Below are 22140 nucleotides of genomic sequence, written 5' to 3'. Positions count from 1 at the left end.
TCACCTTAGCCTCCTTCCACCTATCGCATTTCCAACGCCCCTCCCCCAAGTCCCTCCTCCCTACCTTTTATCTTAGCTCGCTTGGCACACTTTCCTCATTCCTGAAGAAGGGCTCATACCTGAAACGTTGATTCTCCTGCTCCTTGGATGCTGCCTGACCTGCTGCGCTTTTCCAGCAACACATTTTCAGGACTGCAGTAATCGTCCTTCTCAGGAAGAGCGATTAGCACCCATTACTACAGCAATGGATTTCCATGCAGCCATTAAAACTGACAATGTCTGCACTGAAACTAACAACAATCACGCTGAAATTAACAAAGGCTGTGCTGGAACTGACAATGTATCAAAACTATCAACAATTCTGCAATGATTGCCATAAAAAGTCATGTTACAAAGACAATAACCTCATCACTGACATATTGTATCACAAGATGTATAAAAGTATCTTGACATGTGCTGTGGGTTGAGAGAAGAATCACAGCTGATCACTGTGCTGTTGGTGTCTCTCCCCGGAGCTCCGGTATTTTCTTGTACAATAAACTCTGTCACTGAACCCTGACTCTGACTCGGAGAGTGGTGATTTTCCCCAGAAACTTCCAATCACAAAAACAATCCTCCATTATTAACTTTTGCTCCCTATTTGCAAACCAATTTTGGAGTTAGTTTGTCAACTTGCCTTGGATCCTATGGGCTCTTAGCATTTTGATCAGTTTTCCATGTGGGACCTGTTGAAGGCCTTCTTAAAGTCCAGTTAAATACCATCCATTGGCTCTCCTTGGTCTACACTGCTCATTACTTCCTCAAAGAATTCTCGACGAGCGGTCAAGCATGACCTCCCCTGAAGAAACCATGTTCACTCTGCCCTATTTTACCATACACTTCCATGCATTCAGAAGTCTCATCCTTCACAATTGATTCCAGGATCTTACCCACAACTGAGGTTAGGCTAGTTGGTCTGTAATTTTCTGTCTTCTGCCCTACTCCCTTTTTAAACAGGGCTGTTACTTTAGCAATTTTCCAGTCCTCTGAGACCGTCCCTGATTCTAGTGATTGCCACTAGTGCCACCACTATCTCTTGAGCTATCTCCCTTAGAACTCTGGAATATAGCCCATCTGGTCCAGGTGATCTATCCACCTTCAGACCATTCAGTTTTTCTAGCACCTTCTCCTTGGTGATGGTTACCATACTCAGCTCTGCCCCCTCATTCTCCTGAAGGTTTGAGAAAATACTTGTGTCTTCCACCGTAAAGACTGATGTGAAGTAATAATTCAATTCCTCAGCTATTTCCTTGTTTCCAACTATTATCTCTCCTGTGTCATTTTTCAGCAACCAAATGTCCACTTTTGCCCTTTATATATCGAAAGAAACTCAGTAGCAGCCGGTGACAAGTGGTGTTCCATAATGCTCAGTGTTGGGACGACAACTTTTCATTTTCTATGTTAACGATCTGGATGAAGGAACTGAGGGCATTCTGGCTAACTTTGCAGATGATACACAGGTAGCATTGAGGAGGCGGGGAGGCTGCAGAAGGATTGGGACAGATTAGGAGAGTGGGCAAAGAAGTGGCAGATGGAGCACAACGTGGGAAAGTGTAAGGTAATGCACCTTGGTAGGAAGAATAGAGGCATGGTTATTTTCTAAATGTGGAGAAAATTCAGAAGTCTGAAGTGTAAAGAGACTTGACAGATCGAGTCCAGGTAAACTTGCAGGTTGAGTCAGTAGTTAGGAAGGCAAATGCAATGATGGCATTTTTGAAAGGACTTGAATATAAAAGCAAGGATATACTTCTGAGACTCTATAAGGCTCTGGTCAGACCACATTTGGAGTGCTGTGTACGTTTTGAGGCCCGTAACTCAGGAAGGATGTACTGGCCCTGGAGAATATTCAGAGGAGGTTCATGAAAATGGTCCTAGGAATGAAAAACTTAACATTACCAGGAATGTTTGAGAACTCTGTGTTTATACTTGATGGAATTTAGAGGGATGATGGGGAATCTAATTGAAACTTACAGAATATGGAATGGCCTGGACAGAGTAGATGTTGGGAAGATGTTTCCATCTGTAGGAGAGACAAGGACCCGAGGGCATAGCCTAAGGGTAAAGGGAAGACCCTTTAGAATGGAGATAAGGAAAAACTTCTTCAGCCAGAGAGTGATGAATCTATGGAATTCACTGCCACAGAAGGCTGTGGAGGCCAGGTCATTGAACATATTTAAGACAGAGATAGATAGGTCCTTAATTGTAAAGGGGATCAAGGGTTACAGGGAGAAAGTGGGAGAATGGGGTTGAGAAACTTATCAGCCATGATTGAATGGCAGAGCAGACTCAATGGGCTGAATGGCCTAATTTCTGCTCCCATATCTTATTGTCTTCTGTGCATACTCATAGTTCCACCACTGCTGGACATTGGTATTTGAGGTAGAAGATTTCAGGAAGACAATATGAGCCTGGATTAACAACACAGTATGATAATACAATTGCATGGAGTGTGAGACAATGCAGTGTGGGACAGTCTCTTGTAGGCTGTGCCACCTACTAAGATAGACATCTTTCAGGAGGCATAGTGATAATATGTAAGCACTAGCTCCTGTGACAATTTAGCTTTTGATGCGTGTCATGGTTGTCAAAGCTTCTGCTTGCCTTATATCATCAGGATGGTGCGTGTATGTTATTACCAATATACAAAGCTTGGTCACCTTCTAAAATCTATCTTTTGCTTCATTGACTCTGAAGTTCACAATGTTTTTGTTTGTGCACCATTGTTCTTTGCTCTCAGTGTTGTAGGAGAAAGTGAGGACTGCAGATGCTGGAGATCAGAGTCAAATAATATGGTGCATGAAAAGTACAACAGGTCAGGCAGCATCCAAGAGCAGGAGAATTGACATTTCGGGCGTAAGCCCTTCATCAGTGTTGTAGTCTTGTTGTCCACTTTTGCACTGGGGCTGGCTTGGCTTTTGGAACTAAATTTGTTACACATGTACATTCTCTAAGTCCCGTGGTGACTTATGTTTTACAGATAGCAAGGAAAGCTAGACAGCATTTGGGCAGGTGCAAAATACTATCTGTTGAAGCTTTGTTGGTTGGTGCACTTTGCTGGCAGTAGCAATACTGCTGGCTGTAACTAAACTATGTGATTGTTGTTGGCCAGTCACTATACTTGTCTCCATCCTCAAGTAATGCATCAAGGTTCGGTGCTTTATTTTGACTAAAATATCATTCCCAAACACTGTAAGTGGCATAGAGGCAATGAATAAATGATTTTAATGTGAATATAGGAGGTATAGTCACTAAGTTTGCAGATTACACAAAATTGGCGGTGTAGTGGACAGTGAAGATCACCACGCAATACAACGGGACCTTGATCAGATGGGCAAAAAGGCCAAGGGGTGGCAGATGGAGTTCAACTTAGGTCAATGTGAGATGCTTCATTTTGGAAAGGCCAATTAGTGCAGGACTTAACCACTTAATGGTAAGGTCCTAGGGTGTGTTGCCGAACAAAGAGACCTTGGCATGCAGGTTCATATTCCTTGAAAGTGGAGTCACAGATAGACAGGGTAATGAAGAATGTGTTTGTTACGATTGCCTTTATTGGTCAGTGAGTATAGGAGTTGGGAGATCATGTTGTGGCTGTACAAGATAATGGTTAGGCCATTTTTAGAATATGCATCTAATTCTGGTCTCCTTGCTATAGGAAAGATGTTGTGAAACTTCAAAGAAACATAGAAAAATTCAAAGCAGTCAGCATGATTTTAAGTGCCCAGTTATAAACTTGCTAATCTCAAATCTAACATCTTCCTCATGATAGATATTAAGCTGACTGGCCTATAGTTTCTTGTTTTCTACCTCCCTTTCCTTCTTGAGTAGTATGGTTATATTTTCTACTTTCCAGACTGATGGATCTTTTCCAGAATCTAACAAATTCTAGAAAAATAACAGCAATACATCTACCACCTCACTAGTTTATTCTTTTAAGAACCGAGGACGAAGTCCATCAGAACCTGAGAATTATCAGTCCATAGTCCATCAGTTTGCACAACACTACATCCCTATGGAGTATAATTTCACCAAGTTCATCTCGTCCTTTTACAGATATTATTCGGACATTTTTATAAACTCCACAGTGAAGACAGAAGCAAAATATTGTTCTTTGGATCTGCCATTTCTTTCTTATCTCTTATTAACTTTCAATCTCACCCTCTAGAGGATCAATCCATTAATTTTATTTACTCTTTTCCTTTTTAGATACTTACAGAAACTTTTGTTGTCTGTTCTAATATTTCCAGTCTGCCTTCTCTCATGCTGTAATTGTTTTGTTCTAATTAGCCTTATAGTTATTCCTGTCCTTTGTATTCCGCCCAGTCATCTGACCTGCAATCTTAACCCCAACCTAGAATATCATTCTGCAAAAGTTTCATTACAGTATTTCCAATCCCTATACCAGCTATCCTTGTCTGCTTTCTAAACATTTGATGTCACTCATTATAATTTATGACCAGCTTTGTGTTCTTGAGCTGCAATTGATAAACACTGACTGATACTCTCTAGATTCATTTTGCTTAGTACCTTTATTGCTGAAACAAAGATAAAATATTCATTTCATCTGTTTAATTCAAGGTGCATCCAAAAGAAAAACAAATACAGATTACCCAATGTTCCATTTATCTCCTAAATTACTTTAAGAAGCAATTGATCATAAAAGGTGTCTAAAATGTTATGGAGGAGAAAGTGAGGACTTCAGATGCTGGAGATCAGAGCTGAAAATGTGTTGCTGGAAAAGGGCAGCAGGTCAGGCAGCATCCAAGGAGCAGGAGAATCGACGTTTCGAGCCTGAAGAAGGGCTCATGCTCGAAACGTTGATTCTCCTGCTCCTTGGATGCTGCCTGACCTGCTGTGCTTTTCCAGCAACACATTTTCAGCTCTAAAGTGTTATGGCATTACTCATTTGTTGGCCACAGATATGATTAATAAAACTACACTACAGAATATTTTCTTCAAACTGCTGACTTCTAAACACCATTAAAAAACAAATTTTAATATTATCAATTTAGAGAATGAAGTCAATATTTTTCCTGCTATGTGATGAAGTCTACTTCCAGCATCAGTGACAATGTAACCTCCAGGAGATCTCATTTCCAATACACAATTCTGCCCAGCAATAGGGGAAGAGCATTTTGGAAGGTTTTCAATATGTTAATCAGCACAGTTCAGGATCATTGAAGAAGAGTTCAAAGGACACAGGCAATTGGAGAAACAGACAGACATATCTAAAGGTAGACCACTTAGAGGTTGTGCATGTGTGCACTCATGCGCGAGAAAAAAATAACTCTCACTAATAGTTCAGTTAAGCTGAGACTAGGGGGTTGTAAAGCCCACAAGCAGCATATGATAGATGGAACTGAGCAACTTTGGACCTGTGTGGAATATCCAGGAACATTAGTAGCTTTGGGAAGCTCGCTATCAATCAATAGCTAGACTTAGGACTGGAGTGCAGTTTTGGCGACAGGGGAGGGGGTTATTGATCCAAGAGGGGAGAGTGATCAACAACTGGAATGGGAGGAATTGTTGAAGCAGTTCATAACAGATTGACTTTGAGAGCCCAGAGCAACAAAATTAAAGAACTGTAATCTCTTGAGAAATGCAATAACATTTGACAATCCACTACGTCATTAATATCTGAAAGGAATTGCTAACAAATCTGTGGGACCGCTCTTTATCACATTGTGGTGTACTCAATCATAGTCCATTACCCACATATACATGCTACTTCTGACAGTCAGGTCTGGGATGGTAACAACAAATAGTACTCATCAACTGCTGTGGTTCCTCAGGGTAGTTTATTAGATCCATGCAGTTCATAGGATTGTAGGACAAGAAGAAGTCTATTTAGCATATCAAGCCTGCTCCGCTATTCTAGGCCATTGTTACGACACAGGGTAAACCCCTCTGCTAATTGAAACCAGAAACAGAAAAGCTCACCTCGCACCGTAATGTGCGCAATTTTGAGGGGCAAAGAACTATCCCAAATATCACTACTTAAAGAAAAAAATTAACAAGTTTATTCTTTAAGTCCAAAAGAGAACATTAAACAACAACCATTTATAACTCCTCTCTTAAACCTATTTTTCCCTCCCACTCTACAATGCTGGTCCGATAAATTCCCTCTTAAATTTACAGCAAGTCAATTTTCAAAACCAGTTGTTGTCTTCAGATATCAAACTTCCTCTGTAGATTCCTCTAGGTCATCTCCGGTTTTCTGCTGCACAACTTTCTTATGGACAGGTACTTTTCAGAGAGCTAGTCAGCTGGCAGTCTGTTGGTGCTTGGTTGTTCTTTGCTGTTCTCCCCAACTGTTCAAAATACACGATTTTATATACCCACAAAACATTGGACCGGCTCATTGGTCTGATTTCATCCAAAACAGTAAAATTCAAATTCAATTGGATTTTGGTATCTGGGGCATAATTTAAACTGCTTGGCCAAATTGGAATTTGGACGCAGCTCCAGCTATTTGTTTCACAACCAAATGTTACATTTTAAAATTTTTCAGCACACTCTGTGCCAGCCAGAAGTTTCAGCTCCCTTAAAGGTACAGTACATGTCTACAACTTCATAACACCATGCATTATCCAACCCACTACCCTTTGACATCATTAATATGAAGAATTCTATCAATCACTATCTTTGACATTCTCCATGACTGACCCTCCACAGCCCTCTGACATAGAACATTCCAATTAATCACAATATCCCGAGTGCATGACTTCCTTCTGATCTAACTCCTAAATAATTAGCCCTATATTTGGAGACTGCATTGCCTAGTTCTAGACCACCAACTCCGCCCCCATGACAGCGGAATTATTCTTTCTGCATTTACGCTGTCTTTACGAATTTTGTAAATTTCATTTATATACCCTCTCATTCTCCTGTAATTTCAGGCCCAATCTTCACAATCACTTAATTCGGCAGGTCTTCCTAAAGCAGGTAAAGCAGAACTCTCACTAACTCTCCAGCTAACTTGCTGATACTCTTGTCACCCCAATTAAATACCATTCAGTGTCTCTTTTTTAACAGAATTCAGAACAAATTAGAATCTTGGGTACAATCCTATTAACACTGTTTTAAGATGAAGACCTGGTTAATCCAATGACTTCCACATCCAAACCCCAGTGGTGCCTGAGGATCCCTATCTGCATGATCTTCATAGGAGCAGACAATTACCAAACAGCTCCACATATATCATCTAGTAGAGATGGTGATGGATGGGCTGCACAGGTAGAAAGGCCAAGTAGAGGACCCAAGGCTGTGGGTATTTCCTCCAAGAGACAGGAGTACTGTCAATAAAGGTGGAGGAGTACAAGGGACCTCCAATTGGAGGCACCCTCTGAAGAGGTCTGAAAGTATAAACATTAAGTATGGCGTATCTATTGGATGTTGGATTTCAATCATAGCTTGATTCCTTTGATTCCAGCAGCTACAAAATGGGGTATGTCAATATGGAGATGTCAATAGTGTTACACTTCACTGAGTTAAGGTACTGGAAAACAAGTCTTCACAAAAGTTAACAATTTTGTTTGCAAAATTCTCAATTTAGCCTGCTTTTAAACTCAGGTTGACAATAAGCACAGAAGAGGTTGCTGTATTTAACATTGATTCTTATTGACTTCATATAAATAGATTCTAGCTACAGACAAACAATTATGAACCATTGACATGTAAGTTTACTAGGTAAAACTCTAAACTGTTATAAACCTCCCTCTCTACACATGTATATACACACACACAAAGATGGACAAAAAGAAAACTGAGCGTTATGGTCAGAAGGAAAGACTGGGAAGGCAGCTCAATGGTCACTGTCCACAAGTTTCAAGCAGATGTTCCTTTTAGCTTGTCAGGACTTCTTGCACCTCAATTTTCTTTCTCCAGTTGCATACACTTACTTTCAGGAGGCACACAGTAACTGATTCACAGTTATGAAGTATCTGACTTATTGATGAAGAGCCATAGCTTACATTAACTGATGGTGAAAAATAAATTGACTTTCTTCAGGTTTGAGGTATTTTATGAAAAAAAATGCAGAGAAAAGAACTGCTACTTCTTTATTGGAGGTTTGATGTCTTCTGCCAAACATTCATACCTAGAAGCTGTTTAACTAGTTGGAAGCCAATCAAGTAGCTGTTAGCAAGCAGACTAGCTTTGTCACTGACAACTGGTTACTATTTTATGAACCAATCAGCTAATTGTTGCCGGTGAATTTCCACTGTAAGAACACTCACTGGCTCCAACTTGTCTGATTAAATTCCCTACAGTGTGGATAAGGCCCTTCAGCCCAACAAGTCCACACCAACTCTCCGAAGTGTAACCCACCCACACCCATTTCCCTTTGACTAATGCACCTAACACTACGGCCAATTTACCTGACCTGCACATCTTTGGACTGTGGGAGGAAACCAGAGCACCCAGAGGAAACCCATGAAGACACGGAGAGAATGCACAAACTCCACACAGACAGTTGCCCAAGGCTGGGTCTCCAGTGCTATGCGGCAGCAGTGATAACCACTGAGCTACTGTGCCACCCTGCTTCACTGTCTGACCAAACATTTGCATAAACAACACTAACAATGAATGTCAGGTTAAAACATTTCAACTTTATTTTAACAATTGCAGCAATCTTTTCCAAAATCCTTATTTTTCTTTTTAGAACAGTCCTTTTCTCATTTCAGTCCACACTCAAAAATACAAAAAAAAGATGAAATCTTCAAAATAGTTCCTGGCCTGCTACTGGAAGCCATCTTCAGTCACCTATTAAGTTTCATAAGAACCAAGAGCAGAAGTAGGCAATTCAGCCCCTTGAGCTTGCTCTGCCACTTGATTCGATCATGGCTGATCTCATCTCAGCCTCAACTCCACTTCAATGCCCGCTGTTCAGAACCCTTCAGTCCCAGTGTGGGAACCATGTCATTAGGATAGATTCTGGCCACTTCGCCACTAAGGTGGGCACTTAACTATCCTCATCAGCTACCCAATGGGCAAGACTGCTCAGAGATTTTGGGAGAATTGACTTGACACAGAGACCTCACAAACTCCTCATTCTCCACTTTCAAAGCTGTCCATGTGTGGCTCTTAGGATTTATTTTATGCATTTTGCAGGAGAGAGTATGTACTCACATAATATCATTTTTGCTGGGAAAGGACTGTAAGACTATTAAAGCTCCACCTGCCATTCAACTGTAGGCTTACAGAAATATTCGTTCCTGTGTCTCTTCTAGCATGAGAGTTCTCAATCGGACCCTGAATGAAGGCTTCTATTACGTGATATTGTACTGTATATAAAATACTCCCTGTAACATCCAATGAAATGAAGGCCAGTATCACATAAGTTCAAATCATTTAATCAGATCCAAATAAGCTTCCATAACATGCACAACCTATCATATTCCAAAAGATGAAGCAAAGTTAGGTTAACTGGCCAGCAAATCACAACAATACATAGGAATCTGACTAAAAGAGGAGACGGCATTGATGAGTTTTATATATGATGGTGCAATATTTGGGTTTCTATTGGCAAAATTCACTTGTCTAATGCTATTCTTTAAAGATGGGCTTTTGAATCCAAAATGGCCACCACATTCTAGATGCACACTTCTGGCAGGCCACACATTATTTTGGGCAGCAAGAGTAAATAGTCCTATGCATTCCCTTTGATGTCTGTTGCAGGTATTTTTGCATTTCCTAGCATTCCTATACAGTTTAGGTTTGAGTATAGGAGTTCAGGAAGGGCTTATGCCCGAAACGTCGATTCTCCTGCTCCTCGGATGCTGCCTGGCCTGCTGTGTTTTTCCAGCACCACATTTTTCAACTCTGGTCTCCAGCATCTGCAGTCCTCACTTTCTCCTACTCCATCTGCCCTGGTCAATTTGAAACTCAGTTGCATTCATATTTTGTAAACCATGTACAGACAGCACGAGTTAGAATGTAGCCTGCTTCCCTGGTGTCCTGAGTATATTCCTTTCAGCCTACCCTCCGGACGCTGCCTATAAACTGGCTGTCACTCCACACCCCTCATTAATAAAACCCTTTGTTGCCACTAAAATCTAAAATTGTGTCTGCTTTCTATCAGAGATGAGATTGCAGCTGGAATATGCACCGACCCTCTAACTTCCACCTCTTCAGCCAAAATCCATATAGTATGTGACTGGCAGAAAACTGTATATGTTCCAATTTCTTAATAATTCTGAATAATTAACACACCACACAGGTTACACTTGCATGGAATTTGAATATTATGTTATCTCCAGTTAAATCTCTTCCCCTGTTTTACTGATGCAGCTTACTTGTATTGAATGAGCTTAATCTCTCTCCATTTCTTCCTCATACTTTATTCACCTACTATCCCCATTTTATTTGCAGCTTAAAGCTGTTTAAGATGGCTTGTAGAGTTGAAGTCAACCTAAATGATTTAAAGCAAGTTATACTGTGCAACTGAACTCTGATGTGATACTGAAAATTAAATGTTCTTACCACATATCCTACAAAATATAAAAAATATAAATTTGCAGAACAAATGCAACTTTGCTGTATAAAATAAATCAACATGTTTGGACATAATATGACACAGCTCCTTATCTGATGAAACTTTAACCAGACTTTCTGAACCTGGGGTAAGAATACCACCACTACACCACAAAAGCTACTATATAACTTTATTCTATGATTGTAAAACACTATTAAAAAGACAATCTGCTTACATATTATTTCACAATACAGATCAACAAAACAAGGTAACATTTGATAGACCAGCATCCCATTGCTGCTTTCCATCTTTCAAGTTGGCTGATATTTAAATTCCTGACAAGAACATGCAAATGAAGCTAAATAATGAAACAATTATAAAAGTAATCTTACTCTAAAGAGTCGATGAGTTTCTTTGGCTCTACAGGTGGAGGGTATATGACCTCTTCTACATGGTTCCGGTTGCAGTTTGCGTAAGCAGTGGAAATGTGAATGAAGGCTTCAAGCTTCTGCATCTGCTGGGCCAGCACTAACAGTTGCTGTGTAGCCACCACATTCAGCTGCAGGGCATGTCTGTGCAGGGCAAGAGCAAAGGAAAATAGGGTCATGGAGAGGGAAAACTAGTAAGGTAAATGAATGTACAAGCGTTCAGCCTATATGACAACATACTATTTTCTTGTGATTCCTGCGAAAACATATAATTATATCCTTTGGTTAAAATAATGCCATTACAAAACAGAAATCAATTGATTTGTCAAACCAATGAGCCTGAAAAGATAAACGCAACTCTGAAACTGCCAATCTGCCTTCAATTTGGCAAAACAGTGCAAATTGAAAATATTTGTGATTATGTTTAAGCTCATTGATGGCAAAAGGTAACCCTATAAAGTAAAACAAAACCATGCAAGCTTAATTCCCTTACTTCACTGAAAATGTGATTTCAGCTGCAGAGCTCTGAGGTGCCACCAATGAAAATTTTAATCTGCTCCCCATCAGCCCCCTAGCCATGGGATGAAATACTGGAGAAGAGTCCTCACTGGAAAGTAGCTCTGTGCCTTTTTAATAGCTAGCTATCAAACAGCATTAGGAAACATCTACTTCTGATGAAAGGTAATCAATGTGAAAGCTTTAATTTTGTTTCTCTCCACAGATGCTGCCTGACCTAATAAGGTTTTCCAGCACCTTTGTTCATACAGCATTAGAAGTCTGGGAGCAGGTCAAAAATGTGCCTTCACTCTGCAAGAGGTTTTTAGAATTATTAAGATTAAATAAAAATAATTTGGAGCAAATGTTGACCATCACCATAGAATAAAATCATACTGATCTAATATTCTTGTGGACATGCATGGATTGGTGCATTTCTTCATGAATGGTTGGAGTATGCTTCAAATTACTGGCTTATGGAGAGTTGTGTTTTCATTATTTTCTGTAACAATGATTTTACGAAATATTCTGCAACGATAACGTTGCAACATATTTGGAGGGTTTCGTTTCCCCCAAACAACTGTAGAAGTAAAGGACACAGAAGTAAAGGAATTGCTACAGTTTGTCAAAATACAGAATTAGTCTTAATATTTTAAAATACTGCTCTAGATAGTATCATCTAATTACTCTCTATGAAATACCTTTTCATGAAGTAAACATGCCTGATTTCAATCATGCTATCATTAATTGTGTGATGATTTGGAGATGCCGGTGTTGGACTGGGGTGTACAAAGTTAAAAATCACACAACACCAGGTTATAGTCCAACAGGTTTAATTGGAAGCACACTAGCTTTCGGAGCGACGCTCCTTCATCAGGTGATTCCTGATGATCAGGAATCAGGTGATTCATCACTTGATGAAGGAGCGCCGCTCCGAAAGCTAGTATGCTTCCAATTGAATTAATTGTGTGGTACTACTGGATACCACAATTGCCTGCAAAGTAGTTGTTGCAATGTTTAACCTGTGTTTAGAGAGGCTGGTTAGCTAAATTAGTTAACTGGGTGTTGTGTCATCAAGAAAAACATCAACAGCGAGGGGTTAATCATTAATCCAGCTGAGATAGGAGCTTTACCTGTTGCCCTAACCTACAATAAAACTGCATCATAAACTGTGAGCTGGTGGCTCATGAATAATGGAAGATGCTACCTGAAGAACAATTCGCATTTATGGTGTGCTATCGTTAGGGGAAGTAGTGTCTGTGGGAGGGCAACAAATTCTAACCAATTATTCCGATGGTCACAAACAGATCAGAACCAGCAATAACTATAAAAAGTTATCAATACAGGAAATTAGAATTTAGTATAGCATTTTCTTTCCTTTCGAATCTGAGTGGATAGATTAGAAAAAGGACCTACTTTAAAGGCTCGTCGAATCGTATGGTAGCTGCACAGTGGAAGACAACATTAATGCAGGAGAGCAGATGTTCAGTGTCCTTTGAACTGATGGCCAGGTTAGGCTGCATCAGCTCACTGCCAATAGGAATAATCTTCTTCTGAAAATCTTCCCTCACCCTATCAAACAACTGCAATAGAAAGAAAGATTAAAATAGTGGCTACATTTTAAAAACTTTTTGCGACAATTTTGCTTCACTCAGTGTACGTTTTTAATATGGTGAACTTCTATGAAGTTGAAAAAGTGATTCTTAACCTGTTTCCATGGGTTACGAACATTTGTAATTTTGGCTTTGAAACTCAGTGCAATTTGATTTAAGGCTGGAGTAATACTGCATTCTTTGTGAATACATCATCCTGGAGGAGTTTAATGCCTTGGGATATGACTGCATTCAATAATCTTCAGGCAGGACACATTTTTATTTGCAGGATATCGAAATTCATCTTGAAGCTATCAGAAAATGAAGCATAACTTTGTCCTTTAGGAATATTCTATTTTTCAACACCAAGTATGATTCACTATGCACTGGAAATCTCAAAGCTTTAATCATTTAAAAATCAGCTGTCATTTATAACAAATTAAAATAAGCACACACAAAAAAAGTTAGGAGTCTAGGAAAATCTAGAAGTGGATATACACTGTTGATTTCCTCAGTTTTTAAGCTGCAATAGTCTAAACTCTGAGGAGGGTTTTAATGAACTGCCAGTGTTGGTCATTACCCTACCAACATTGAGTACAACTTCAGGACAAGATGCAGCAGAAATCAAGATTAATGCAAAATTCCAAGAAATTCCTGTCCTTCAATGCTCCACAAGAGGCTGTGCTATGAACCTGAGAAAATGGGTGAAATTCTCAATGATTACTTTGCATCAGTGTTCACTGAGGAGAGGGACATGATGAATGCTGAGATTAGAGATAGGAGTTTGTTTACTCTGGATCACATTGACATAAGGAAGGAAGATGTGTTGGATAGGCTAAATAATATTAAGGTGGACAAATCACCAGGACTGGATGGGATCTATCCTAGTTTGCTGAGGGAGGCCAGAGAGGAAATAGCTGGGGCCCTGACAAAGATCTTTGTAGCATCCTTTAACACAGGTGAAGTGCCGGAGGACTGGAGGATTGCTAATGTTGTCCCTCTGTACAAGAAGAGTAGTAGGGATATTCCAGGTAACTGCAGACCAGTGAGCCTGATATCAGTGGTGGGAAAGTTGCTGGAGAAGGTACTGAGGGATAGAATCTATTTATATTTGGAAAAGAATGGGCTTATCAGTGATAGGCAACATGGTTTTGTGCAGGGGACATCGCGCCTTACCAACTTAATAGAGGTCTTTGAGGAAGTGACCAAGTTGATAGGTGAAGGAAGGGCTGTAGATGTCATATACACGGACTTTAGTAAGGAGTTTGAGAAGGTTCCCCATGGTAAACTAATAGAGAAAGTGAAGTCACATGGTGTGCAGGGTGTTCTAGCTAAGTGGATAAAGAACTGGTTGAGCAACAGGCGACACAGAGTAGTAGTTGAAGGGAGTTTCTCAAAATGGAGAAAGGTGTTCCACAGGGACCAGTGCTGGGGCCACTGTTGTTTGTGAAATACATAAGTGATCTGGAAGAGGGCATTGTTGGTCTGATCACTAAGCTTGCAGATGACACCAAGATTGGTGGAGTAACAGAAAGCAGAGACTGTCAAAGAATACAGGAGAATATAGATAGACTGGAGAGTTGGGTGGAGAAGTAGTTGATGGAGTTAAATCCAGGCAAATGTGAGGTGATGCATTTTGGAAGGTCTAATTCTAGAGCGAACTATACTGTAAATGGAATAGCCTTGGAAAAGTTGATGAGTGGAGAGACCTGGGAGTTCAGGTCAATTGTACCCTGAAGGTGGCTGCACAGGTGAATGGAGTGGTCAAGAAGGCGTATGGTATGCTTGCCTTCATCAGACGGGATATTGAGTATAAGAGCTGGCCGGTCATGTTAAAATTGTACAATACTTTGGTTTGGCCGCATTTAGAATACTGTGTACAGTTCTGGTCACCACATTACCAAAAGGACGTGGACGATTTGGAGAGGGTGCAGAGAAGGTTTATGAGGATGTTGCCTGGTAAGGAAGGTAGCTATGAAGTGAGGTTGAGTAGGTTAGGATTGTTTTCAAAGGAGAAAAGGAGATTGAGGGAGGACCTGATTGAGGTCTATAAAATCATGAAGGGTATAGACAGGGTGGATAACGATTTGCTTTTTCCCAGGGTGAGGGATTCAACAATGAGAGGTCACGCATTCATGGTGACAGGAGAAAAGTTTAAGTGGGATACATGTGGAAAGTATTTTACACAGAGGATGATAAGTGCCTGGAACGCACTGCCAGCAGAAGTAGTAGAGGCAGGCATGATAGATTCATTCAAGGTGCATCTGAACAGATGCATGAGTGGGTGGGGAGCACAGGGATACATTTAGGATTTGGATCGGCACAGGCTTGGAGGGCCAAAGGGCCTGTTCCTGGGCTGTAAATTTTCTTTGTTCTTTGTTCTGTGGCATCCCATTCCCTGCCTCTTTGCATCAATTGAGAACTTCTCTTTTACAGTTCTGCCCATTAGAACTCTCATCTAAAACAAAACTGTTCCGTTCCATAAGATGCAATCGGGATGTAAACAATAATCTGAGAAATAACTACTGCAAACAAGATTTATTGAATGCTATTAAATGACAATGCTAAGATTTAATTGAGAGTTTTCAAACTAATTTTTCTCAATGTTTTTCATAACATTTCAACTTCACGCATATGTGGGTCCAACCTTTATTTTTCTGTATGTAATTGTTCAAAAATGATTCAATTTCAATGTTATTCAGGCCATCTGTAAGAATTCTTTCAGTGACTAGTTGCTTAAATACTGCAAATCCCCACTACCAAACATCACCATCTACATGTTGATGGGACACAAATTATCACAACAGGTTGCTCTGCTAGACTTTGCTTGAGGCCAGCAGTGAGTAGTCTTGTTTTGCCATTGATTGTAATTTTCATATAAACATCTTTAAAAACGGATGCTTCATATTTACACTAAACAGCTTGTTCGGGTCACTTGCATTGTGTATAGTAAGTCAAACACAACTGTTTACTTTGTTCTTTGAAGTCATTTTGGGAGATACAAAATCAGCAATTAAATATTTCAGATGTTAATTACAGTGAACAAGTAATAACTTATTTTTAGAATAGTTAAGCTGGTAGTGAAAACCACCAATCATGAATAAGCTAAAGAAACCACCCATATTTGAACCTCTGCTGATTCTAACTGTCCAGTGCCCGCCTGGAATTCAAGATTCCAGAGAGACAATCATAAAAATGGTTCAGCGTCAAAATGAGCTGTGGCATTTAGGCATGCTGACCCTTATTGTAAAGAGGGCACAAACACAACACTTTCTGATGGCTAACCTACACTTGAACTTGATCAGAACACAATGTTCTGCCAGCATCTGTGACTAATAATTTCACAAAGTTCTTCGAATGGAATTGTTTGACTCATCGCAGAAACAGGTGTCACGGAAACTATTCAGACTTGAGTATGTGTTCAACTCTAGACAAAAGCGAATGAGGTCACCTTCATATGAATGGGAAGGGCAATACTGCTCTACAGGACATTGACGAGACTACTTTTGGAATATTGCATACAATTCTGGTCCCCGTTGTATAGGAAGGATGTTAAACTTGAAAGGGTGCAGAAAAGATTTAGAAGCATGTTGCAAGGACTGGAGGGTTTGAGCTATAGGGAGAGGCTGAGTACCCTAGCACGCCCTGGAGCTTCCAAGACTGAAGGGTGACCTGAAAGAGGTTTATAAAATCATGAGGGCCATGGATACAGTGAATGGCTAGGTCTTTTTCCTAGGGCTGGGGGTGTCCAAAACTAGACAGCATGTGTTTTAGGTGAGAAGAGATATACTGAAAAAGCACCAGAGGGGTAACCTTTACACGCAGAGGGTGGTGCATGTATAGAACATGCTGCCAGAGGAAGTGGTGGAGGTGAGTACAAGTACAATTAAAATGCATCTGCATGGGCATAGGAAAAAGAAAGGTACAGAGATAAATGGGTCAAATTACAGCAAACGAAACTTGGTCAGATTGGGGTGTCTGGTCAGTGCAGATTATTTGGACCAAAGAGTATGTTTCCATGCTATATGATTCTAATGCCTATCACGGTGTATTTTTGCTTCCTTACTAACTACTATACTAAAACTTCATCCCTTGGTTAATTGTCTTAGATTGTGCAGTCATGAATACTGCAGATCAGCACTGTAGCTAGTCTTAGGGTCTCTAAATTAAGAATGGTCAAAAAGTATCCAAGACACACACTCATGGGGGAAATGGGTGGGGGAAGGTGAATTTCAAATGGGCTCTCCCAACCTAGCCTAAGATCCTGTAATCATGATTTGGAGATGCTGGTGTTGGATTGGGGTGTACAACGTTAAAAATCACACAACACCAGGTTATGGTCCAAAAGGTTTAATTGGAAGCACACTAGCTTTCAGAGTGCTGCTCCTTCATCAGGTGATACTGTCCTTCATCAAGACACTATCACCTGATGAAGGAGCGGCGCTCCGGAAGTTAGTGTGCTTCCAATTAAACCTGTTGGACTATAACCTGGTGCTGTGTGATTTTTAACTAAGATCCTGTACGAAGTGTATTAATAATCATTTGTAGCCATTTGCAATTCCTTACAACTTTCAGAAATCTCCCACTGAAGAAACTCCGATCAGAATGTCTCTTAACTATGAAGGTTCTCACAATCAAATACTCAACAACATTTAGCTAACACCTTTTCACCCACTAATATTTACTGCTCAGTCTCATATGGTATATCATCAAAGTACCGTAGACCTTTTGCATGCCCAAAAAAAATCCAGAAATGTGACTTACTCATCATAAGTAATGATTTGGAGGTGCCAGTGTTGGACTGGGGTGCACAAAGTTAAAAATCATACAACACCAGGTTATTGTCCAACAGGTGTATTTGGAAGCACTAGCTTTTGGAGCACTGCTCCTTCATCAGGAGGTTGTGGAGTATAAGATCGTAGGACACAGAATTTATAGCAAAAGTTTACAGTGTGATGTCACTGATATTAAATATTGAAAAAGACCTGGATTGTTTGTTAAATCTGTCATCTTTTAGAATGAACATGTTGGTTTCAGTTCTTTCATATGTAAATTTCATAACTTCCTTAAAGTTACATTCTCAAGTGAACTTTAACAATAGGTGCCATGTTTGCCCAGATAATGCATTGAAGGTGTGAGGTACCCTGTGTGAGGCTGTCTGACAGGCATCCATCCATGATTCATGACAAGCTGCAACAAGACACAAGGTTAAACAAACAAAGGAGCAGTGATTATCCAATGTGAGAAATGCATTGTTTGTTGCTCCTTGGGATTTAAACAACTGCTTTACTTTACTTTCACTATCTTACAAAGTAACTGAAAACTGGTGAGCAGAATTTTTTAACTCTGCCTATTTGAATACTGTGCAGTTGAAAAGTATTGAAAGTAGCAATACTTTTGATAGTTGACAATGAAATTCTAAGGCCTGAGCTCCTAACTGGAATTAAATATGCATAATCATATGATGTTTTCAGAATTAGCCAACCTTTCGCTAACTGGAGTGAATTTCATAATTCCTTTGCCCATTTCCCAGTATTGATTATCCTTGTCTCTGCTAACAACAGGTAAAGAAAATTAGTGTGCTCCTATGTTGCTAAAATTTAACAGGTTAATGAATCACTACGCAATCAAATCTTAAGAAAATGCTGGAGTCATTAGCATTTAATGCAGAAGCTTGTGGCAAAAGAAAACAAGATTTTGGAAGATATAGTATGGTGCAACTTTCAAAAGCCTCTGTCATTTTCACAGTTTTTATTTCCTTGTTAATAAATATCTGTAGCGGCACGTGAATAGCATTGGTAGAAACACAGCAAGTATTAGATTTCAGCATTGCATTTAGCTAGAGAAATAAAGAGGAAACATTTAAAAGGCATCTGGATGGGTATTTGAATAGGAAGGGTTTGGAGGGATATAGGCCTGGGGCTGTCAGGTGGGACTAGATTGGGTTGGAATATCTGATCAGCATGAACGAGTTGGACCGAAGGGTCTGTTGCTGTGCTATACATCTCTATGACTCTATTTGCAGCAAGTCTACTGTTATCTGAAAAGAGAAAAGACAGGTCTTTTTTTTTCCCACTCAGGAACCTTATATTTCATACAGAAATGACAATATGTTCTCTTCTCACATACTTTGAAGACCCGTAGTAATTTAGGATTACTTAGAGGGAGCAGCCAGTCAACTTGATTCTGATTCTGGGCTTTGGAAAAACTGAAATAACTTCAGTATGATATTATAGAACAAATAATGTATGTTTTTACTGTAAATATACTCTGACCACCACAGGTCAATTTTCTTCTGGTTTTTGAAGGGACAAAAAAGCAGAAGAGTTGTGCGGTGATTTTGCCAAAAGATAGCAATTTGCTGTATTTTGACTTCATATAACACATTGTAAATACACCATTCATTTTTCTGATGAGTGCACAGCTTTAAATAATGAAAATGGAATTGAGCCTAACTTCTGAAAGGAAAGTATTATTTAGCAGGCAGTGGAGCATCTCTTAATATCATCAATCTCAGGAGTAGTGCAATATCAACAGGTTTAGTTAATTATCGACCCGACATTTCTAAAGTCTCAGTTAGTTCACTGATTCTTGATCAGCAGTTTAGTTAAATATGCAGCTAAACTATTTGTGTTCTGTCAATTTGCATAATTAATTAAAGCAGATTAGTGTGACACCAGGAGATAATCCCTTAAAATGGCACTATGCCTGAAGAAGAACATTAACCCTGGTATATTTCTAACAAAAGTTGTTTCCTTTATCTTTGTCAAATTATTTACTAATGCATTAAATTGTCCAGCATCATTCATTAAATAGCTTTAAAGTTAGTACATAGCAAACTCCTTATTTTATTTGTAGCAGAATTTCAGCATCAAAACAAAGAGAATACAAGGGAAGGCTCCTCCTTCAGGGAGTTTCACATGAAGTGGTATCTGGCTGACTGAAATTCCAAATATTCCGTCTGTCCACCAGAATTAACCTCACTTAAGAATGTATTATTTCTGGTTCACATTTTACTCTCCTTTTCCTCCCCCTTTTTTTTCTGGAAGTGATTGTCCATGCTAAGATATGACACGACAAATGCTGATAGCCCTGCTGCTATATTGGCCAAGTAGCCATTCTTTAGGTTGAGCTCCAGACCCTAAAAGCACACACATCCTAGGACAGGCGAAACAAAGACACGCACGAGAATTCTTAGAGGCATGGCATTCTAAGCTGAACTCCATCAATAAATACATCGATTTAAACCCTATCTACCTTCCCTTATAAAAAACTGGAAATGACATTACCCTCCTGAAGAACCCACCCAGACCCATTCCCTTACATTTACCCCTTCACCTGACACTACGGGCAATTTAGCATCTTTGGACTGCACATCTTTGGACTGTGGGAGGAAACCGGAGCACCTGGAAGAAACCCACGCAGACACAGGGAGAACGTGCAAACTCCACACAGTCAGTCGCCTGAGTCAGGAATTGAACCCGGATCACTGGTGCTGTGAGGCAGCAGCGCGTGCCACTGTGCCGCCCACAGTGCTTCACCAGAGACTCTCACTGATGATGTTACCTAGTATGGTGATGAAACATATGAAAACAAACCATGTAGTGTCCTTGAGACCCTTTGGGTATCGCTTCTCGGCCTTTTGGCTAAGATCAAGTGTCTGTTCTTATCAGGACAGGGGTCGAGTTGCGAGTCATCAGAGCTAGTGGAGATCATCGCTGGATCGTGATTGGACGTTGGAGGATTGTTTGGTTGTGCTGACCTGCTATTGGTGGATCTTCATGCTGGCTTCGGCCTAACGCCAATTCAGGGACCAGCCAACCTCAGAGCTATGGCCTCAACAGCTGCCCGCATCCCTGGGCAGGGGGTTCGAAACACAGTCCGGGTGACTGTGAAGAAGGTAGAGGGTCGTACACCGGTAGATTCATCCTGTTTATTAAGAAGGTGCTGCTGGGATGCTGTGGGTTCGCTGCAGCGGACGTGTACTGCCTGCAGGATTTCCCTGGGGCAGGCTACTTTGATGTGACCTTCAGGAGTGTGAAGCAGTGCGAACAGCTCCTGAAGGTCTTCAAGGAGAAGGAAGGGGAGCCGCTGTTTTCCATCTTGTCGGCAACCCCATTGTGTATGCTCCCTGCACAGAGGAATCGGGTTGTTACAATCCATATGTACAACCCCTGTGTTCCAGCAGCTGATGTCCTGACCTTCTTGGGAAGGTACGTCCAAGTTGAGGGAGAAGCCACTGATGTGATCGACCCCTTTGGGATCTGGACCAGTAAGCGGCAGGTCAGGGTGACTCTGAGGGTCGATGGCAATGGGAACATTCTCCACCCATCCTCGAGCTTCGCAATTGGAGGGAACAGAGGCTACCTGACATATGCAGGGCAGCCGAAAGTGTGCCGAACCTGCGGGAAGTCGGGACACGTGGCGGCGGACTGCAAGGGGACCATCTGCAGGAACTGCAAACAGGAGGGTCACCTGACTAAGGACTGTCAGGAAGAAAAGAGCTGCAACCTGTGCGGAGAGGCGGGCCACATGTACAAGACCTGCCCAAGACGGGGGGGGCCCCACTTACGCACAGATGGCTGGAGGTGGCAATGCGAGCCGTAGACCCCCAAAGACCAGTAAGGTCCACCCAGACAGCAGGGAAACAGAGTCTAGTGGCACCCAGAAAGAAGAACAGGCCGGAGTGGAGGAGGTGGCAGCCAGCGGAGAGACACAGCAGCTGATCCTAGCTCTAGCTGGGCAGATGGAAGCAATGGAGGAGAAGGTAATCGAGCAGAGGAGTGGATACCTGTTAAAAACAGGAAGAGAAAATCCGGCCAGGCCCCCAAAGCCTACCAGCAAAGGGGGAAAAGACAGCTGCACGAGGGAGGGACGGCCAGCTCTTCGGATGGGGAAGACGGGCGCACAGAATGTCATCACCACCAAGAAGAAGAGACAGAGCACCATAGATAAAGAGGAGGGCATTTCCTCCCAACCAGGAAACAACGGACCCCCCGAAGTCCACCCTCCACCCAGTGAGAACCAGGGGGTACCCACTGCCCCACAACCACAGACAACTGAGAGCTGCGATCCTCTGACAGTCCCATTGTCAGACACAGAACTGGACGGTGCG

General features: G+C 41.0%; 1 protein-coding gene across 5 annotated transcripts in view; it reads right to left on the bottom strand.

Moving 5' to 3' along the window:
- The window catches only part of si:dkey-97m3.1 (fatty acyl-CoA reductase 1), a 194555-nt gene that overhangs the window by 69065 nt on the left and 103350 nt on the right, over positions 1–22140 (bottom strand). For all 5 annotated transcript variants that reach the window (XM_043709497.1, XM_043709498.1, XM_043709501.1 and 2 more), the window contains 2 exons: positions 12850–13016; positions 10903–11082 (listed from right to left, as the gene is read on the bottom strand). In XM_043709497.1, coding sequence (XP_043565432.1) covers positions 10903–11082; positions 12850–13016 — 347 coding nt within the window. The remainder of the gene's footprint in view (positions 1–10902; positions 11083–12849; positions 13017–22140) is intronic.

The sequence above is a fragment of the Chiloscyllium plagiosum genome, chromosome 19, assembly GCF_004010195.1.
Source record: "Chiloscyllium plagiosum isolate BGI_BamShark_2017 chromosome 19, ASM401019v2, whole genome shotgun sequence".
NCBI classification, from domain to species: Eukaryota; Metazoa; Chordata; class Chondrichthyes; order Orectolobiformes; family Hemiscylliidae; genus Chiloscyllium; species Chiloscyllium plagiosum.
Note: the sequence above shows the minus strand (reverse complement) of the source record. Positions and strands in the feature narration are given on the sequence as shown.